Source organism: Oncorhynchus nerka, linkage group LG7 (assembly GCF_034236695.1).
Source record: "Oncorhynchus nerka isolate Pitt River linkage group LG7, Oner_Uvic_2.0, whole genome shotgun sequence".
Taxonomy (NCBI): Eukaryota; Metazoa; Chordata; class Actinopteri; order Salmoniformes; family Salmonidae; genus Oncorhynchus; species Oncorhynchus nerka.
Window position 1 is genome coordinate 33,928,589 of NC_088402.1, and position 20,328 is coordinate 33,948,916.

General features: G+C 47.5%; 1 protein-coding gene across 2 annotated transcripts in view; it reads left to right on the forward strand.

Moving 5' to 3' along the window:
* Window positions 1–20,328, forward strand: part of LOC115131496 (protein Jumonji-like) — a 97,397-nt gene that overhangs the window by 64,539 nt on the left and 12,530 nt on the right. The window contains exons 5-8 of one of the 2 annotated variants that reach the window (XM_029663261.2): window positions 7,380–7,403; window positions 9,086–9,265; window positions 15,227–15,420; window positions 18,613–19,816. In XM_029663261.2, the coding sequence (XP_029519121.2) occupies window positions 7,380–7,403; window positions 9,086–9,265; window positions 15,227–15,420; window positions 18,613–19,816 (1,602 nt within the window). The remainder of the gene's footprint in view (window positions 1–7,379; window positions 7,404–9,085; window positions 9,266–15,226; window positions 15,421–18,612; window positions 19,817–20,328) is intronic. The other variant, XM_029663262.2, reaches the window with a different exon arrangement.

Below are 20,328 nucleotides of genomic sequence, written 5' to 3' on the forward strand. Positions count from 1 at the left end.
ATACAGGATTCAAGAAGTTCACTGTAATGGCCAGTTTTCCTTTTACTCTTTATCTCAATTATAAATTTGAAACCTCAAAAGAGAAATTGAGAAGCAGAGTGGAGTATAACCTCACATCCGGAGCAAAGGTCCAGGCTACTAAACAGCTTCTACCCCCAAGCTATAAGACTGCTGAACAATTCATCAAATGGCCACCTGGACTATTTACATCACCGCTGCTACTTGCTGTTTATTATCTATGCACAGTCACTTTACCCCCACCTATATGTACCTCAACTGACCTGTACCCCAACACATTGACTTGGTACCGGTACCACCTGTACAGTCGTGGCCAAAAGTTTTGAGAATGACACAAATATTAATTTCCACCAAGTTTGCCGCTTCAGTGTCTTTTAGATATTTTTGTCAGATGTTACTATGGAATACTGAAGTATAATTACAAGCATTTTCATAAGTGTCAAAGGCTTTTATTGACAATTACATGAAGTTGATGCAAAGAGTCAATATTTGCAGTGTTGACACTTCTTTTTCAAGACCTCTGCAATCTGCCCTGGCATGCTGTCAATTAACTTCTGGGCCACATCCTGACTGATGGCAGCCCATTGTTGCATAATCAATGCTTGGAGTTTGTCAGAATGTGTGGCTTTTTGTTTGTCTCTCTTGCGGATTGACCACACGTTCTCAATGGGAACTGGGGAGTTTCCTGGCCACGGACCCAAAATATCAATGTTTTGTTCCCTTTTACCTTATGGCAAGGCACTCCATCATGCTGGAAAAGGCATTGTTCGTCACCAAACTGTTCCTGTATGGTTGGGAGAAGTTGCTCTCGGAGGATGTCTTGTACCATTCTTTATTTATGGCTGTGACAAGCTTTTTTCCGGATGCCCCAAACAATCGGAAAGGGGATTCATCAGAGAAAATGACTTTACCCCAGTCCTCAGCGGTCCAATCCCTGTACCTTTTGCAGAATATCAGTCTGTCCCTGATGTTTTTCCTGGAGAGAAGTGGCTTCTTTGCTGCCCTTCTTGACACCAGGCCATCCTCCAAAAGTCTTCGCATCTCTGTGCATGCAGATACACTAACACCTGCCTGCTGCCATTCCTGAGCAAGTTCTGTACTGGTGGTGCCCTGATCCCGCAGCTGAATCAACTTTAGGAGATGGTCCAGGAGCTAGCTGTACTTTCTTGGGTGCCCTGAAGCCTTCTTCACAACAATTGAACCGCACTCCTTGAAGTTCTTGATGATCCGATAAATGGTTGATTTAGGTGCAATCTCACTGGCAGCAATATCCTTGCCTGTGAAGCCCTTTTTGTGCAAAGCAATGATGACGGCACGTGTTTCCTTGCAAGTAACCACAGTTGACAGAGGAAGAACAATGATTCCAAGCACCACCATCCTTTTGAAGCTTCCAGTCTGTTATTTGAACTCAATCAGCATGACTGAGTGATCTCCAGTCTTGTCCTCGTCAACACTCACACCTGTGTTTACGAGAGAATCACTGACATGATGTCAGCTGGTCCTTTTGTGGCAGGGCTGAAATGCAGTGGAAATGTTTTTTGGGGATTCATTTCATTTGCATGGCAAAGAGGGACTTTGCAATTCATCTGATCACTCTTCATAACATTCTGGAGTATATGCAAATTGCCACAATACAAAGTGAGGCAGCAGACTTTGTGAAAATGAATATTTGTTTCATTATCAACTTTTGGCCACGATTGTATATACATTTACATTTACATTTAAGTCATTTAGCAGACGCTCTTATCCAGAGCAAAATACAAAATATATAGCCTCATTATTGTTATGTAATTCTATTTTTACTTTTTTATTTTTATTTTGACTTTAGTTTATTTAGTAAATATTTCCTTAACTCTATTTATTGAACTACGTTGTTGGTTAAGGGCTTGTATTTCACTGTAATGTGCCAGGTCTACACCTGTTGTATTCGGCACATGTGACAAATACAATTTGATTTTAAGATTTTTTTGGGGGGGTGTTTTTTTCTGAACAACCTTGGCCTTGGCTTTTACTGCTGCCCTCAGTCCCAGAGTGTGTTTAACTCTGAACAGTGTCTCCTCCCACCCAGCAGAACCCTCCATGACTCCATCACAAACAGAAATGGCCCTAGGAAGACTAATGCCTCGATTTTAGATTAATTTGGTATTGGCATTAACCTCTGCTGGCAACATAAAGTAGGTTAAAAAGAACTGCAATCAGCTGGGAGTTGAGAGGCCCAGAGGAGAATGCGGCGGCTCGTGTTTTAAAAGCCAATGCCACTTTAATGTAACAGAGCGCTGTTCAGAGCACCGTAATTAGAGATCAGTAAAACTGACAGGGTTGGCTGCCTTCTACTCAGTGGAACAGATCGGTTCTCATAATGACCCAGTAAATGTCTTCTGTTCAGGGTTTGGACAACTCCTGTTCATGTTTTGGATGCTATGCTAACTCCTGATCAGTTTCCTGTTGTTTATCTTCACTGTGCCGCCGCCTGGTTGACTGCCGCACCCCCTGTCTCTGTGGTAGCCTTATTTATAGCCCCGTTACCCGGCCCGAGAGGCAGACTGAGTCCTCTGCGGAGCTCATGCTGCCTTAATGGTATTTTCATACACAGGGTTTTGCGCTCTCTTCCTTCACTTTAATGGCTCATGTGGAAAGAGGCCAATACATTGAGGTGACGTGCAAGATTGACAGGGCAGCGCAGAGGTGTGTGTGTGTGTGTGTGTGTGTGCATGCATGCGCACGTGTGCGGTCTGTGTCCTGGGGACATATGGATATAGACCATAAGGAAGCAGTTTTTCAATGTTGTGTTTTTGGACTTTGATTTCATTCAAAGAGCTTTGTACGTCTGATTCCCCTTTGGTGGCCCAGACTAGCTAGGTGTGTAACAGTCGGTGGTGCCCCAAGAACAGGCAGCTGTGTTTGGCTTCCAACACTTAGTGTCGTATACATTTATTTCCATTTGCCCCATAGAGTGGACAGGGAGGGGTAGGCAAGCAGTCGGCACAGTCTGGTCTGTTCCAGAGCTAGAAGAACAATGGCGTTCCTGGTAGAAATTAGAGGTCAATCGGCAATTCTGTTTAAACTGCTCGAATCCTCTCAAATGTTTATCTTATCTGACAAACATACCACATACAGTTGAAGTCGGAAGTTTACATACACCTCAGCCAAATACATTTAAACTCAGTTTTTCACAATTCCCGACATTTAATCATAGTAAACATTCCCTGTTTTAGGATCACCACTTTATTTTAAGAATGTGAAATGTCAGAATAATAGTAGAGAGAATTATTTATTTCAGCTTTTATTTCTTTCATCACATTCCCAGTGGGTCAGGAGTTTTCATACACTCAATTCGTATTTGGTAGCATTGCCTTTCAGTAGTTTAACTTGGGTCAAACGTTTCAGGTAGCCTTCCACAAGCTTCCCACAATAAGTTGGGTGAATTTTGGCCCATTCCTCCTGACAGAGCTGGTGTAACTGAGTCAGGTTTGTAGGCCTCCTTGCTCGCACACACTTTTTCAGTTCTGGCCACAAATTTTCTATGGGATTGAGGTCAGGACTTTGATGGCAACTCCAATACATTGACTTTGTTGTCCTTAAGCCAATTTGCCACAACTTTGGAAGTATGCTTGGGGTCATTGTCCATTTGGAAGACCCATTTGCGACCAAGCTTAAACTTATTGACTTGATGTCTTGAGATGTTGCTTCAATATATCCACATAATTTTCCTGCCTCATGATGCCATCTGTTTTGTGAAGTGCACCAGTCCCTCCTGCAGCAAAGCAACCCCCACAACATGATGCTGCCACCCCTATGCGTCACGGTTGGGATAGTGTTCTTCGGCTTGTAAGCCTCCTCCTTTTCCTCCAAACATAACAATGGTCATTATGGCCAAACAATTCTATTTTTGTTTCATCAGACTAGAGGACATTTCTCAGAAAGTACGATATTTGTCCCCATGTGCAGTTGCAAACCGTAGTTTGGCTTTTTTATGGCAGTTTTTGAGCAGTGGCTTGCTGAGCGGCCTTTCAGGTTATGTTGATATAGGATTCGTTTTACTGTGGATATAGATACTTTTGTACCCGTTTCCTCCAGCATCTTCACAAGGTCCTTTGCTGTTGTTCTGGGATTGATTTGCACGTTTCGCACCAAAGTACGTTCATCTCTAGGAGACAGAACGCGTCTCCTTCCTGAGCGGTATGATGGCTGCGTGGTCCCATGGTATTTATACTTGCGTACTATTGTTTGTACAGATGAACGTGGTACCTTCAGGCGTTTGGAAATTGCTCCCAAGGATGAACCAGACTTGTGGAGGTCTACAAAAGAATCCGGATGGTCTTGGCTGATTTCATTAGATTTTTCCATGATGTCAAGCAAAGAGGCACTGAGTTTGAAGGTAGTCCTTGAAATACATCCACAGTTACACCTCCAATTGACTCAAATGATGTTAATTAGCCTATCAGAAGCTTCTAAAGCCATGACCTAATTTTCTGGAATTGTCCATGCTGTTTAAAGGCACAGTCAACTTCGTGTATTTAAACTTCTGACCCACTGGAATTGTGATACAGTGAAATAATCTGTTTGTAAACTATTGTTGGCAAAATTACTTTTGTCATGCACACAGTAGATGTCCTAACCGACTTGCCAAAACTATAGTTTGTTAACAAGAAATTTGTGGAGTGGTTGAGAAACAAGTTTTAATGACTCCAACCCAAGTGTATGTAGACTTCCGACTTCAACTGTATTCCCGCCTGCCCACTGTCTGACAGCTTCTGACGACAAAGCGCTGGTTATGAAAGTAGAGCGTTCCCACCGTGATTTCAGTTTTCCTGTCTTTTGTTCTTTACAGCAGCAGCTTGTAATCACCACTGCTTATACCTCTGGGACACGGCATCATAATGAGCTGTTCCTGTCTTCTGGTTTTTAAACAGGAACCATATATTTTTAATCCCTCTCGGGGAAACGTCTGGCTGCTCTGATGCAATGTGGAGTAACATGCGACAGACACAAAATGGAGCGAATCACACTGTAATGTTTATGTGCTTACATAGCTTCTCAAATCCCTTTTCATTACGGCTGTTTATATCCGTGGAGAAAGGCATTTGGAGGCTGTCCAGCCAGCCTGTCTCTGGGCCTTGTCTGTAGCCTGTAGCCTTGGGTAGAGAGGGTCATTGTCGGTAGTGGCAGTGGCGCTATCCCTGATATATATATTTTTCTCATCTCCGCTTGAGCCTTCCTCTGCGCGCACACGCACACACACGGGTGGGATAATGCCAGATAAAGTGGTAGATGAATAACCCCCACTAATATTCTCATTCAGTGTTACATAACAGGTACTTCTATATGCGTGTATGCCATGGCTGGCTGAACATTGAATGGGTCTAGGTCTGAGGCTGCTGCTGCGGCCGTGGTTGCGTTGTGAAGGGAAGGCTGATTAAATTTAGCCAGCAACTCCCAGAGCTGACTAGAGCCGAGGGCAGCGTGGGTTAATGGATTTGCAGACATTCAGGAATGTAAATTGGAGGAGATATAATCCCCGATCCTCTCGGATTCACTCCGCTGCATCGGCCTATAAAACAATGTTATTGAAAAAGCCCCAGTCGGCGCTCTTTCATTCCCTCCCCTCCTCTCCACCTATCTTGTTCCCGATGAGGCACATGGTGAAGTATGAGGGGTACGAGAGAGGGCTGGCATGGTCTCTCCACACACTGTCTATGACGGGGAATTCGGCCAGGGATTTGGCCCTCTGCTTCCGTTGGAACAGCTTGAGAAGAGGAAGCTCATACTGTTGACTTTCTGGGGTCAGATTTTTTTTTATACACCACTTGGAACTGCTTTTCCAACCAGCTTTAGAGATTCCTGAGGCTCTGTAGCCTAGAAGTGAGGACCACGAGAAGTGCTATTTTTCGGTAACATGGATGTTAATCAGATGATTATAAATGTGTTCTTTTTTTCTTCTTCAGTTAACGCCCTTGATTGGTCGTTTAAACTCCTCATTGTTTTTTATTTTAAGTCAACCATTTTGGTTGTAATTACGCCTGTCTAGTTAAAATTCCAATCATAATAGACTGTTTCAGCCTTCATTATAATTTGCCTGTGGTTCTGAGGCACATGAAAAGGCCCATAATTGAGGATAGGGAGGAGGGAGGGGAACAGGCCTGGAGCAGGGAGGAGGGAGGCCTGGGTTATATTTCTCTGTCTCTGGGAGCTGACAGACGGAGTCTCTGCGCCAGAGAGGCTGTTAAACCCAGCACCACCCTTCTCCCCTCTGTCTGAGAACCAGCCACTGAAGATATAACCTAGCCGTAGACCAGACGCCAGTGACCAGAGGAGCCAGCCCAACAGGCTTCCTCCATTGGACTCTCTGGGGGCTACTGAACAAAAAATGGGAGCAACAGGCTTATTTTGGGCCCTTGGGAAAGGTTATAGGATAACATTGTCCAGTCTCATCCTCCCCTATTTCTCTCTCACTTCCCCAGAAAAAGATCCCTAGTCTACCCATCGGACAAGAGACCTCACCCTGTGCCCCATCGGTCTGCTAGCTATTGACCCTGTGACCCCAGTGAAGGCAGTAATTGCAGCCATATTGTTAATGAAGCAGGTCATTTGGAGCTGATTGGGAGTTTGTTGACTCTTAAGTCACCCTGACCTCTGTCACTGGGAGAAATGATTTTTTTTTTTTAAAGAGCTGGAGAACTGGTACAGATGTGCTATGTACCACACTCCCATACAGTCAATCAATCAAATATATTTATAAAGCCCTTTTTACATCAGCAGATGTCACAAAGTGTGTATACAGCACCCAGCTAGCCCAGTCCTCTACAGGTCTTAGCTAGACTGATTCCAGCACCTCAAACCTAGTCCAGACGTGGCTTCTTCTCACGTTACACATTGTGCTCTACTCCTAAACCTTATTGAATGACCCGTAACCCTAATAACAATGGACTGGCGTCTCGGCTCTGTCTACATAGAGAGCTATTCAAAGTATCATTAAAGTATCACGTTTGGCCACGCTGCCGTTTTTAGTCCTGTCGTGACGAAGCTGTATTGTGGGTACTGATTGTTGTGTAGGCTTACGAACTGTATTCTGATGTGATGTGCATGTGATTCAGAAGGCTCCGATATCACTGTCATTCATTACTGCATTCAAAGTAACCCTCACCCCATTGGCTCCCCTGTTGTCTGCCATAGAGCAGGATGCTTAATTCAAAACGAGTCGCTGGTTAATGATGCTTAGCTTAAAGCTCACTTTGCTGCACTACACTACAACCAGGTTATATAATGATATTGATTGTATAGATTTGGTATACATTTTAATTTGATAATGACTTTTTGGTTTGATGTCTGACTAATTCTAGCTTCACCATATCTCATTGCAGGTTACTCCTCCTGGCCAAATGAAGGTTGGTTACGTTTATGCATTTTTTTTTTTTAAGTACTCATGATCTAGACAGTAAATGTTAATAAAACACAATGATGCATTTCCCATTTTTACATGAATACACTGCAACATAAACCTGTGATACATGAGGTGAAAATGGAATGTGATACAATGTAATGATTCACAACATTAGGCCTAGTCGAGGCTCATTTGTGACCATTACAACGCTTTAAACCGATAAACCACAATGTCATTAAACTAGTCATGATAACAATGGAGAATGAGGTGATGCAGACAAACCATCGCTTTCTTTTCCCTCTGCTGTCTCTAATGGCCACGAGACCAGCCTCTCGTCCTACCCAGTGTTTCCATCCTAACACAATGGATGGTGACCTCCGTCAGCTGTCCATGGAACAGCTTGCTCGATTTACTTTAGGGCAGGGTTCCCAAACTGTGGGCCATGGAGATCTGTTACAAACTAGTCCCACGCATGATAGAGATATACATTGAGTTTACAAAGCATTAAGATCTCTCCATGACAGACTGAACAGGTCAAAGCTATGATTCCTTATTGATGTCACTTGTTAAATCCACTTCAATCAGTGTAGATGAAGGGGAGGAGACCGGTTAAAGATGAAGGGGAGGAGACCGGTTAAAGATGAAGGGGAGGAGACCGGTTAAAGATGAAGGGGAGGAGACCGGTTAAAGATGAAGGGGGGAGACCGGTTAAAGACGAAGGGGAGGAGACCGGTTAAAGACGAAGGGGGGGAGACCGGTTAAAGACGAAGGGGAGGAGACAGGTTAAAGATGAAGGGGGGAGACAGGTTAAAGATGAAGGGGAGGAGACAGGTTAAAGATGAAGGGGAGGAGACAGGTTAAAGATGAAGTGGAGGAGACAGGTTAAAGATGAAGGGGAGGAGACAGGTTAAAGATGAAGGGGAGGAGACAGGTTAAAGATGAAGGGGAGGAGACAGGTTAAAGATGAAGGGGAGGAGACAGGTTAAAGATGAAGGGGAGGAGACAGGTTAAAGATGAAGGGGAGGAGACCGGTTAAAGATGAAGGGGAGGAGACAGGTTAAAGATGAAGGGGAGGAGACAGGTTAAAGATGAAGGGGAGGAGACAGGTTAAAGATGAAGGGGAGGAGACAGGTTAAAGATGAAGGGGAGGAGACCGGTTAAAGATGAAGGGGAGGAGACCGGTTAAAGATGAAGAGATGAAGGGGAGGAGACCGGTTAAAGAAGGATGGTTAAGATTTGAGACATGGGTTGTGTGTGTGTGCCATTCAGAGGGTGAATGGGCAAGACAAAAGATTGAAGTGCCTTTGAACAGGGTATGGTAGTAGGTGCCAGGCGCATCGTTTGGTGTCAAGAACTGCAATGCTGCTGAGATTTTCACTCAACAGTTTCCTGTGTGTATCAAGAATGGCCCACCACCCAAAGGACATCAAGCCAATTTGACACAACTGTGGGAAGCATCGGAGTTAGTTAGTTTTAGACACCATGAGATTTAAAATCACCAGTTTTGCTTTTATGACATTTTCTGGGATGCTGTGATTTTACAGTATTGCATGGTGCACTCTCAGACGACTGCAATAGCTCTCTCTCTCCTCTCAACACATAACTGCTCGGTAGGTTCTCATTGGTTTTAACCTGCTCTCTCTTCTCTCTCTCTCTGCCCCCCCACCCCCCCCCCCCCCACCCCAGGTTTGTCAGCGTTGCCCAGTAACATGGCGTACTTTGGGAGCTCTCAGGATGAAGATGAGCTGGATGACGATGAAGAGGAATACGAGGATGTGAAGCCAGACATCAGCGTGGCGTCTACTTCATGTCAGTCCACGCCCAGGAAGGGCAAACCCCCAGGGAAACATGCCGTCAACGGCCACGGTACGACAACGTCCTCTTACCTACCTAACCCCAACAGTAAGAAACTGTCATCTCTCTCCTTTTCACCAGCCTAACCCCGAACTGCCCTGACCAATCACAACACTGATATTTAACACTCACCAATCACGGTTGAGGGCCGAAGTGGAACGGGTGGAATGGACCTAATACGTACAAGAGACCCACATGTGTAGAGCTGTCTGCAGCCGAGCATGTCTGAGTTAGTCTCCACACTCTCTCAATCTCTGAGGGAGCATTCCATCTTTCCACTCCAATTAACACTAGGAGGGAACAGAGGTAACAAGGTGTTTATGCATTCAGCTCACAGCTAGCCAGGGAGGAGGGGAACAGGGACGGAAAACAAGGAGCGCACACCCCACAGCCCCGCCTCTTGCATGCACACACTGTACGCTGCCCAGACGTGGAGAGATGGACAGCTAAACAGGAAAGTTGGAAAATCTCTCGAGGGAAAGTGTGTGTGACTCTGACAGGGCGCTTGTCTTAAGGAAACGCGTCACGTTAAAACAGAACAATGTGCCAGTGGTGGTGGAAGCTACAAGCAGGCAAAGCCACACAAGAACGATCTACATGTTATCAGTGGCATATGATTGGTGTTGCTCGCTGTGTCCCAGACGCTGTAGTCCTCCCTGTGAGAACATATCCTCCAGGCCAGGCAATCCCCATGTAAACAAGGCCAGTGTTTCAGTTCCTCCTCTAGACTTGCAGACAGGGGTTTAGAAAGTGAGCACTTTGACATAGTAGCGTGGCCAAAGCAATATTTACCAAATTAGCCTGTCCTATGGCAGCACACTCGCTCTCAGTACAGTGTTAGGCCTGGGCCGTAAGTACCGTAGAAGCCCGTCTCCCAGTACACTGTTAGGCCTGTACCGTAGAAGCCCGTCTCCCAGTACACTGTTAGACCTGTACCTTAGAAGCCCGTCTCCCAGTACACTGTTAGACCTGTACCGTAGAAGCCCGTCTCCCAGTACACTGTTAGGCCTGTACCGTAGAAGCCCGTCTCCCAGTACACTGTTAGACCTGTACCTTAGAAGCCCGTCTCCCAGTACACTGTTAGACCTGTACCGTAGAAGCCCGTCTCCCAGTACACTGTTAGACCTGTACCGTAGAAGCCCGTCTCCCAGTACACTGTTAGACCTGTACCGTAGAAGCCCGTCTCCCAGTACACTGTTAGACCTGTACCGTAGAAGCCCGTCTCCCAGTACACTGTTAGACCTGTACCGTAGAAGCCCGTCTCCCAGTACACTGTTAGACCTGTACCGTAGAAGCCCGTCTCCCAGTACACTGTTAGACCTGTACCGTAGAAGCCTTTCTCCCAGTACACTGTTAGACCTGTACCGTAGAAGCCCGTCTCCCAGTACACTGTTAGACCTGTACCGTAGAAGCCCGTCTCCCAGTACACTGTTAGACCTGTACCGTAGAAGCCCGTCTCCCAGTACACTGTGAGACCTGTACTGTAGAAGCCCGTCTCCCAGTACACTGTTAGACCTGTACCGTAGAAGCCCGTCTCCCAGTACACTGTTAGACCTGTACCGTAGAAGCCCGTCTCCCAGTACACGGTTAGACCTGTACCGTAGAAGCCCGTCTCCCAGTACACTGTTAGACCTGTACCGTAGAAGCCCGTCTCCCAGTACACTGTTAGACCTGTACCTTAGAAGCCCGTCTCCCAGTACACGGTTAGACCTGTACCGTAGAAGCCCGTCTCCCAGTACACTGTTAGACCTGTACCGTAGAAGCCCGTCTCCCAGTACACTGTTAGACCTGTACCGTAGAAGCCCGTCTCCCAGTACACTGTTAGACCTGTACCGTAGAAGCCCGTCTCCCAGTACACTGTTAGACCTGTACCTTAGAAGCCCGTCTCCCAGTACACGGTTAGACCTGTACCGTAGAAGCCCGTCTCCCAGTACACTGTTAGACCTGTACCTTAGAAGCCCGTCTCCCAGTACACTATTAGGCCTGTACCGTAGAAGCCCGTCTCCCAGTACACGGTTAGACCTGTACCGTAGAAGCCCGTCTCCCAGTACACTGTTAGACCTGTACCGTAGAAGCCCGTCTCCCAGTACACTGTTAGACCTATACCGTAGAAGCCCGTCTCCCAGTACACTGTTAGACCTGTACCGTAGAAGCCCGTCTCTCAGTACAGTGTTAGGCCTGGGCCGTAAGTACCGTAGAAGCCCGTCTCCCAGTACACTGTTAGACCTGTACCGTAGAAGCCCGTCTCCCAGTACACTGTTAGACCTGTACCGTAGAAGCCTTTCTCCCAGTACACTGTTAGGCCTGTACCGTAGAAGCCCGTCTCCCAGTACACGGTTAGACCTGTACCGTAGAAGCCCGTCTCCCAGTACACTGTTAGACCTGTACCGTAGAAGCCCGTCTCCCAGTACACTGTTAGACCTGTACCGTAGAAGCCCGTCTCCCAGTACACTGTTAGACCTGTACCGTAGAAGCCCGTCTCCCAGTACACTGTTAGACCTGTACCGTAGAAGCCCGTCTCCCAGTACACTGTTAGACCTGTACCGTAGAAGCCCGTCTCCCAGTACACTGTTAGACCTGTACCGTAGAAGCCCGTCTCCCAGTACACTGTTAGACCTGTACCGTAGAAGCCCGTCTCCCAGTACACTGTTAGACCTGTACCTTAGAAGCCCGTCTCCCAGTACATGGTTAGACCTGTACCGTAGAAGCCCGTCTCTCAGTACACTGTTAGACCTGTACCGTAGAAGCCCGTCTCCCAGTACACTGTTAGACCTGTACCTAGAAGCCTTTCTCCCAGTACACTGTTAGACCTGTACCGTAGAAGCCCGTCTCTCAGTACACTGTTAGACCTGTACCGTAGAAGCCCGTCTCCCAGTACACTGTTAGACCTGTACCGTAGAAGCCCGTCTCCCAGTATACTGTTAGACCTGTACCGTAGAAGCCCGTCTCCCAGTACACTGTTAGACCTGTACCGTAGAAGCCCGTCTCCCAGTACACTGTTAGACCTGTACCGTAGAAGCCCGTCTCCCAGTACACTGTTAGACCTGTACCGTAGAAGCCCGTCTCCCAGTACACTGTTAGACCTGTACCGTAGAAGCCCGTCTCCCAGTACACTGTTAGACCTGTACCGTAGAAGCCCGTCTCCCAGTACACTGTTAGACCTGTACCGTAGAAGCCCGTCTCCCAGTACACTGTTAGACCTGTACCGTAGAAGCCCGTCTCCCAGTACACTGTTAGACCTGTACCTTAGAAGCCCGTCTCCCAGTACATGGTTAGACCTGTACCGTAGAAGCCCGTCTCCCAGTACACTGTTAGACCTGTACCTTAGAAGCCCGTATCCCAGTACACTGTTAGGCCTGTACCGTAGAAGCCCGTCTCCCAGTACACGGTTAGACCTGTACCGTAGAAGCCCGTCTCCCAGTACACTGTTAGACCTGTACCGTAGAAGCCCGTCTCCCAGTACACTGTTAGACCTGTACCGTAGAAGCCCGTCTCCCAGTACACTGTTAGACCTGTACCGTAGAAGCCCGTCTCCCAGTACACGGTTAGACCTGTACCGTAGAAGCCCGTCTCCCAGTACACTGTTAGACCTGTACCGTAGAAGCCCGTCTCCCAGTACACTGTACACTGTTAGACCTATACCGTAGAAGCCCGTCTCCCAGTACACTGTTAGACCTGTACCGTAGAAGCCCGTCTCTCAGTACAGTGTTAGGCCTGGGCCGTAAGTACCGTAGAAGCCCGTCTCCCAGTACACTGTTAGACCTGTACCGTAGAAGCCCGTCTCCCAGTACACTGTTAGACCTGTACCGTAGAAGCCTTTCTCCCAGTACACTGTTAGGCCTGTACCGTAGAAGCCCGTCTCCCAGTACACGGTTAGACCTGTACCGTAGAAGCCCGTCTCCCAGTACACTGTTAGACCTGTACCTAGAAGCCTTTCTCCCAGTACACTGTTAGACCTGTACCGTAGAAGCCCGTCTCTCAGTACACTGTTAGACCTGTACCGTAGAAGCCCGTCTCCCAGTACACTGTTAGACCTGTACCGTAGAAGCCCGTCTCCCAGTACACTGTTAGACCTGTACCGTAGAAGCCCGTCTCCCAGTACACTGTTAGACCTGTACCTAGAAGCCTTTCTCCCAGTACACTGTTAGACCTGTACCGTAGAAGCCCGTCTCTCAGTACACTGTTAGACCTGTACCGTAGAAGCCCGTCTCCCAGTACACTGTTAGACCTGTACCGTAGAAGCCCGTCTCCCAGTACACTGTTAGACCTGTACCGTAGAAGCCCGTCTCTCAGTACACTGTTAGACCTGTACCGTAGAAGCCCGTCTCCCAGTACACTGTTAGACCTGTACCGTAGAAGCCTGTCTCCCAGTACACTGTTAGACCTGTACCATAGAAGCCCGTCTCCCAGTACACTGTTAGACCTGGCCAGTACAGTACACTATAATGCCGTGTGTCAGATGTGGCACTTTAAAATGCAGCATGGGCAGGACTCCAGTAGTTTATATGAGCTGCAAGGCACAGAGAAAAGAGAGAGCGAGAAACCACAGAGCTCTGCTTTCATTACCCTGCACCTCACTAACCCCAGCCATGTTTACATTTCTAGATTAAACACCTTTTATTGAGTTGCGTTTTGTGGTAGCTTTTCAAAACGCCAGGGACTTTGGCAGATGGAGTGGGGGGGGGACCATGTCATTTTATAAACGTCAGCGCCAGTTGATATTTAAACACTGTAAAAATAAAGTGAACCTCATAAAATATGAAGCGAGAACTATTGAATATGTGTTAATTGAATGGTTCAGACAGTTAATATCAGTGTTTCTGCACTAGTCTGAGGTTAGCAGGGCTGTAGTCTGGTGCTTGACCAACATAATGTTCCCCACAAGTGACTGTGCAAGACTGGAGAAAATATTTAATTGACGTTATAAATTCTTGTTGGGGTTTTGATATACAGTGCTTTCAGAAAAAAACTCACACCCCTTGACTTTTGTGTTCCAGCCTGAACTTAAAATGGATTAAAATGAGATTTTTTTGGGGGGGGGTCACTGGACTATACACAGTTTTTTTTACAAATGAAAAGCGGAAATGTTTTCAGTCAATAAGTATTCAACCCCTTTGTTATGGCAAGCCTAAATAAGTTCAGGAGTAAAAATGTGCTTATTAACAAGTGACTTAAGTTGCATCGACTCACTCTGTGTGCTATAACTACCTCATCTCTCTATAAACTCAGTGGCCTTGTTATTTAGACTGTCCGGCCCGAGATTGGAAGATTGGGTGTTCGATCCTTGGCAAAGACTGTAAAAATGGGACCTGATGCGTTTCTGCTTGACACTCTGCATTAAGGAGATTGATTGGAGATAAGGCCCTGCGATAGACTAACATTCTGTCCAGGGGGTGTACTTGTATACCGAACAAAAATATAAATGCAACATGTAAAATGTTGGTCTCATGTTTCATGAGCTGAAATTAAAGATCCGATTTAATGTTTCATAGGCACAAAAAGCTTATTTTTCTCAAATGGTGTGCACAAATGTTAACATCCCTGTTAGTGAGCGTTTTATAACTTGTCAAGATAATCCATCCACCTGACAGGTGTGACATATCAAGAAGCTGATTAAACCAGCGGATCATTACACAGATGCACCTTGTGCTGGGGACAGTAAAAGGCCACCCTAAAATGTGCAGTTTTGTCACAACACAATGGGGGGTGTATTTATGTCTGTAATAAAGCCCTTTTGGGGGTAAAACCTCATTCTGATTGGCTGGGCCTGGCCATTAAAAACACGTTTTCACTTTTTCATTATGGGGTATTATGTGTAGATGGGTAAGAAAAAAATATGTTTAATCCATTTTAAGTTCAGACTGTAACACCGCAGCATCCTTCTACACCGATCTGAGATCATCTTTTCTCTACTTTTGGTCCAGTGTTCAACCTTCTAAACTGATCTAAGATAATCTTTTCTCTCCTGTTCAGTGTTGAATGGCCACAGCAAGTTGCCCCGGGACAGCCACAAGCCCAGAGGGAAGGAGTGGGTGCAGGTGAGGGAGCGCAGTGAGAGGGCCGAGGCCCGGAGGGAGCAGGCCCTCAGCCAGCCAGAGGCCACAGCCAGGGGTCACACTACCAATGGACTGCCTCACAGGAGGGCTGCAGAGGAGCCCCGCAAGCAGGTACTTGATCTATACCTGAACAGTATGCTTGGTTAATTAGTCTAATATGTAACTCTCTATAACGGTCATAAAGATGGCTGACCAGCATGCTTCAGTAACCACCAGGCGAGGGCAGACATTATCATTAGACGAGCAGTAATGTGTGACGACGATGAACGGTGACATATTATTAATATAGTAACGTAACCGCAGCATGCTCGGTGTGAAATCCCTGAGCTCCTTTCCTCTCCTGCCTTTGAAACACAATCATTACACAGACGCAGTCTGCTACTATATTTACTACTGGAGCTGGGCTGTCAAAGCTGCCTTCCTGTCCAAGAAGGAGCTCTGCTAAGGAGGAGAGGAGGAGGGGATGACGTGAGGAGGGAGAGTACCTTTGGCCCGGTTTAAAATGCACATTGTGGTTCTGACAGTTACATGAGCTAATCAGAGGGGAGCACTGGGGGCTTTGCCTCTCGTCAGAGAGAGCAGCATCATGACCGGCAGCTCGGCTCCCCCAGACAGCCGGTACACCGGAGCCGGGCCACGCTGTCTCATGTCGATGCCGGGCCTGTCGGTTTTAAGTGCCGCCAACTGACTAATTAAGGAACAATGAATCTCAATGAGCAGGGGAGAGCCAAGACAAACTACGCTGAAGTGATTGGCCTTTGTTCTAGCCCTCTGCCCTCTCTCTGCTTTCTGTCTCTCTCTGTCTCTCGCTCTCTCTGTCTGTCTCCCTGTGTGTGTGCTCATGTGTTGCACTGGCAGATTCACCGTCCTTGGCAACAGAGCTCCAATCATTTTGAGGCATTCACATTTTTAGTCTTCTGATATTAACTGTGAGAGTGCAGCATCAGGGCGATATCCAATCCCCTGGCCGATAGCAACGCGATCAGGATCCCTAGTCTGTGGAAGGGAATCGGCCATAGTTCAAATGATTATCATACAAGAACCCATTGTCCCTGTTTATACAGCATTTAGTTAGCGCAAACCAGACTAATGATATTCTGTGAAATCTGAACTGGGGGATGTTATTTGGTCAGGAAAATTGAGCTGCTGCTCCTGTCTCCTGTTGACCTTTGTCTCGGTTTTAAAAGTCATTATGCTGAAGACTATTCATGTAGACAGACCTCGAAGACCATCCTTTCAGCATCACATTGATGTGCTTGTTTTTATGTACTTTTGAGTGCTACATTGTTTGTGGTTTTTTAATTGATAAGTGTGTCCGTTTCTCTATGCGCTGGAAGAGTCACGGTTACGCTTCCTGATCCAGTCTTTTCAAATTGGTTGCTGAGCTCTAGATCTCTTCCTATGGGCTGCTGAGCTGCAGTGGATCCAGTCTGTTCCTATGAGCAGCTGATTTGCTGTAGATCCGTCCTCTTCCTATGGGCTGCTGAGCTGCAGTGGATCCAGTCTGTTCCTATGGGCTGCTGAGCTGCAGTGGATCCAGTCTGTTCCTATGGGCTGCTGAGCTGCAGTGGATCCAGTCTGTTCCTATGGGCTGCTGAGCTGCAGTGGATCCAGTCTGTTCCTATGGGCTGCTGAGCTGCAGTGGATCCAGTCTGTTCCTATGGGCTGCTGAGCTGCAGTGGATCCAGTCTGTTCCTATGAGCAGCTGATTTGCTGTAGATCCGTCCTCTTCCTATGGGCCGCTGAGCTACAGATGTTCCGTGTTTAATCTTCCTGCCATCCTGCAGATGGACTATAGCAACACATGATGTCATCCTGAGCCATCCCCCGCCTCCCCCCCCTCTCTTTCCACTCACATGGGACCAAAATCCACTTCAGAGAGTTGGCTGTGGTTCTGTTCTCTCTTGTTCCCTCACTCTTTCTCCCTCTCCCTCGCTTACTCTGTCTGTTTCCTGTAATGATTTTTCTTTATTTTTTTTTCTCACCAGTCTTTCAGTGCCTTCTACAGGGGCCTTCACCTTCTCCACAGGGCTGGGATGTAGCCCGTCTCCTCTCTCTCTCTCGCTCCTCTCTGTCTCAGACCAGACTATTACAGAGCAAAGGCCGCTGCTCACATGCACACCAACCCTTGAGAGAGTTGTGCAGCAGAGTAGAGCCAGTGAGCCCTCTAGTGGTGAAACTAAAGTACATAACCACCATCCAGCCCGCTGTGCCTTTGTCAGAATATCTGTTTTGGTCACAGCTGGCCCACTGGCTCTCTGTTCTATTCTTTTGGTCGTGAAGGCAAAATGGATGAGTTTGACCCTTAAGCAAGGTGTTTAAATTCTGCAGACAGAAGTCTCTGAATCTGATGTTTTCTTCGGTTATAGCTCTATCCCTCTAGAGTTGAGAATCGGATGTATTTGTTGAGTCTTTGGCATCGTGCTGCTTTGAGACCCTGGCAGACGTCACACTGCGTTTAGCCACTCTGCCATCCATCACTCTGGCCTGCCGGGGCGATGGGGTTCGCTCTCTCTTTCTCGTGCTCTCGCTCTCTGTCTGTGTGTATTTTTCCACTATTGAGGGGAGCAGGATTTATGAAGGGGGTCACATTTCACTCCCCTTATCTTTTAATAGCCTCTCTTTGTGTTGGCTGCACCTGATAGAAGCAGGGCTGCAGCTGTATTGTACTCCTAATGCAGAGGTGTTCAGGGGGCAGCAGAGGGAACAGAGAGAGGGAGACAACTCTGCTTCTTCCGCTGGTGGGTCTGGATGGCTTCATTCCCCCAGCTGCGTTTAGCCAGTGAGGCCCCCGATGTAACTTAAGCTAGCTACATTTCAGAGCTCACATGTTCAGCAGGGGTTCTCAGATCTGCAGGGTAAAAAAACTTTTATTTGAGGCATTAAAGGCGAATTAAAGAGCTTAAGGAAACTATACCAAATAAAACTGTCTTCATGTGCTGGGATAGAGTTTCAAGTCGTAACCTTTTTCATGTAGTGTTCTCTACATACAGCAGTTGGCTCTAAAATTAAAGCCTCACTCCTATTTGGGCCGGGATGGCTTTTTTCAGCTGTTGAAGCTAACATTGTTTAGTTTTCTTGCCCTGTGAGGAGTGTTTGTCTACAATAGCAGATTTAAAAGTACAACAACCCATGTATAGGCTTCATTGAATAGCAGCAGTTTAAAATGTTTGCTTACTTGTTTTTACTTCTTCAATGTGAAGCCACAGCTCCAGAGGGAGAGAGAGAGTGTGTGTGTTAGAACACAGAATGTTTATGAACAAATGTTTCTGATCTCTCTCTCGTTCTCTCTCTCGCTCTCAGGTCTTTAAAGTGAACGGCGTCACACGGATCTCCCAGCCAGGCGTGCACACGGCCGGTGCCCAAAAAACGAAAGACTTCAGACTGCCGTCCAAAACTGTGAAGGGCCAAGTCACATACACCAAAGCAAAACGAGAACTGGTCAAGAAAACCAAACTCAACCACCGCAAACACAGCACTGCTGCTTCCCATAGAGCCAATAGCAACAATCACCACCGCCACCAGCGACTCCCCCTCTCCAACTCAGGAAAAGCCCAGAATAGCAAAGCAAAAACACGCAAACAGGTGCTATTATCCAATGGGGTGTACAAGGTGGCTAATGGGGGCGGTGTGCGCCTCAACGGTCGCCTCTGTGCCAAGCAGGAGGTGGGCAGGCAGGGGCGTGAGGGGCTGAGGAACTCCAAGCGGAGGCTGGAGGTGGCGGTAGCAGCCATCGGGGCGGTGGCTGACTCCCAGGGTCAGCTGGTCATCCTGGAGAATAACCCCAACCCTAAGAAGACAAAACAGCTCCAGACCAGCCCTCTGGAAACACGCAGTAAGAAAGCATGTCAGGACAAGACCTTGGTCCCCAACGGACACATTGTCATGGAAACCACCCCTCCCCCGACCCTGCTAGCCCCACCCCCTCCCCCGACTCCTCCCGCCACACCACCAGCCAATCCAGAGCCAGAGCGTCAGCGGCCCAAGCGGGCGTCAGCCGGCAAGCTGATGTTCATCAGACAAGCACAGCAGCGGGGGCAGGTTGCCTCTAACCCTAACCACAACCGCTCAACTACCTCAGAATCCCCTTGCCACACTTCTGGACACAACCCTGGACATATCCCTCACAAACCAGCAGAGCCCCGGCCTGACAGGGAGTGGGAAAGGGAGAAGGAGAGAGAGAGGGAGAGGGCGGAGAGGAGCAGGTTGAGCTGGGCGGCGTTGGGTGAGGCGCCAGTGTTCTGTCCCACCCAGCGGGAGTTCCAGGACCCCCTGGTGTACCTGGACTCTGTGCGGGAGGGGGCGGAGCCCTGCGGACTGTGTCGGGTGGTTCCCCCGGCTGACTGGCGCCCAGAGTGCAAACTGAACGATGAGATGCGCTTTGTGACCCAGGTGCAGCGCATCCACAAGCTGGGCCGTCGCTGGGGCCCCAACGTACAGAGGCTAGCCTGCATCAAGAAGCATCTCAAATCTCAGGGCATCACCATGGAAGACCCCCCGCTCATCGGTGAGTCTAACTCATAGACTGTCCCTACTTTACCAGCCACACACACACTTAACCCGATCCCCCTGGTCGTTGGTTGGTCTGACAGTCAAACGCACATATAGGCTGGACGAATGTCGCAAAACAAACCGCTTTAGCAAACATTGGGTCTCGAAGGTATTGACAATACAACAAAATGTTTGTTGCATTCCACCAATGGTATCTGGTATTTTTACTGCAGATGTCAATAACAATATTCAGATGAATGTCTGCGAGGCAGTAAAACCACAACCTAGCATGTTGCTTGACACCTTAGATTTCTCACTCATCAGCTTTATGTGTTTTTACACTGAAAGGGGCTGTTTATCTGACTGAAATAAATGTTTGAGTCTGTATAAGAATGCGGCCGATGTTGTGCTATGATTATCGAAGAAGTGTTAAACTCATGGCCATTGACCCTCACCCATTCCTCTCTCCCCAGGCGGCTGTGGGGTTTGGGTTAGGCTTAACCCTGTATCTGACCCCATCTCCCTCTC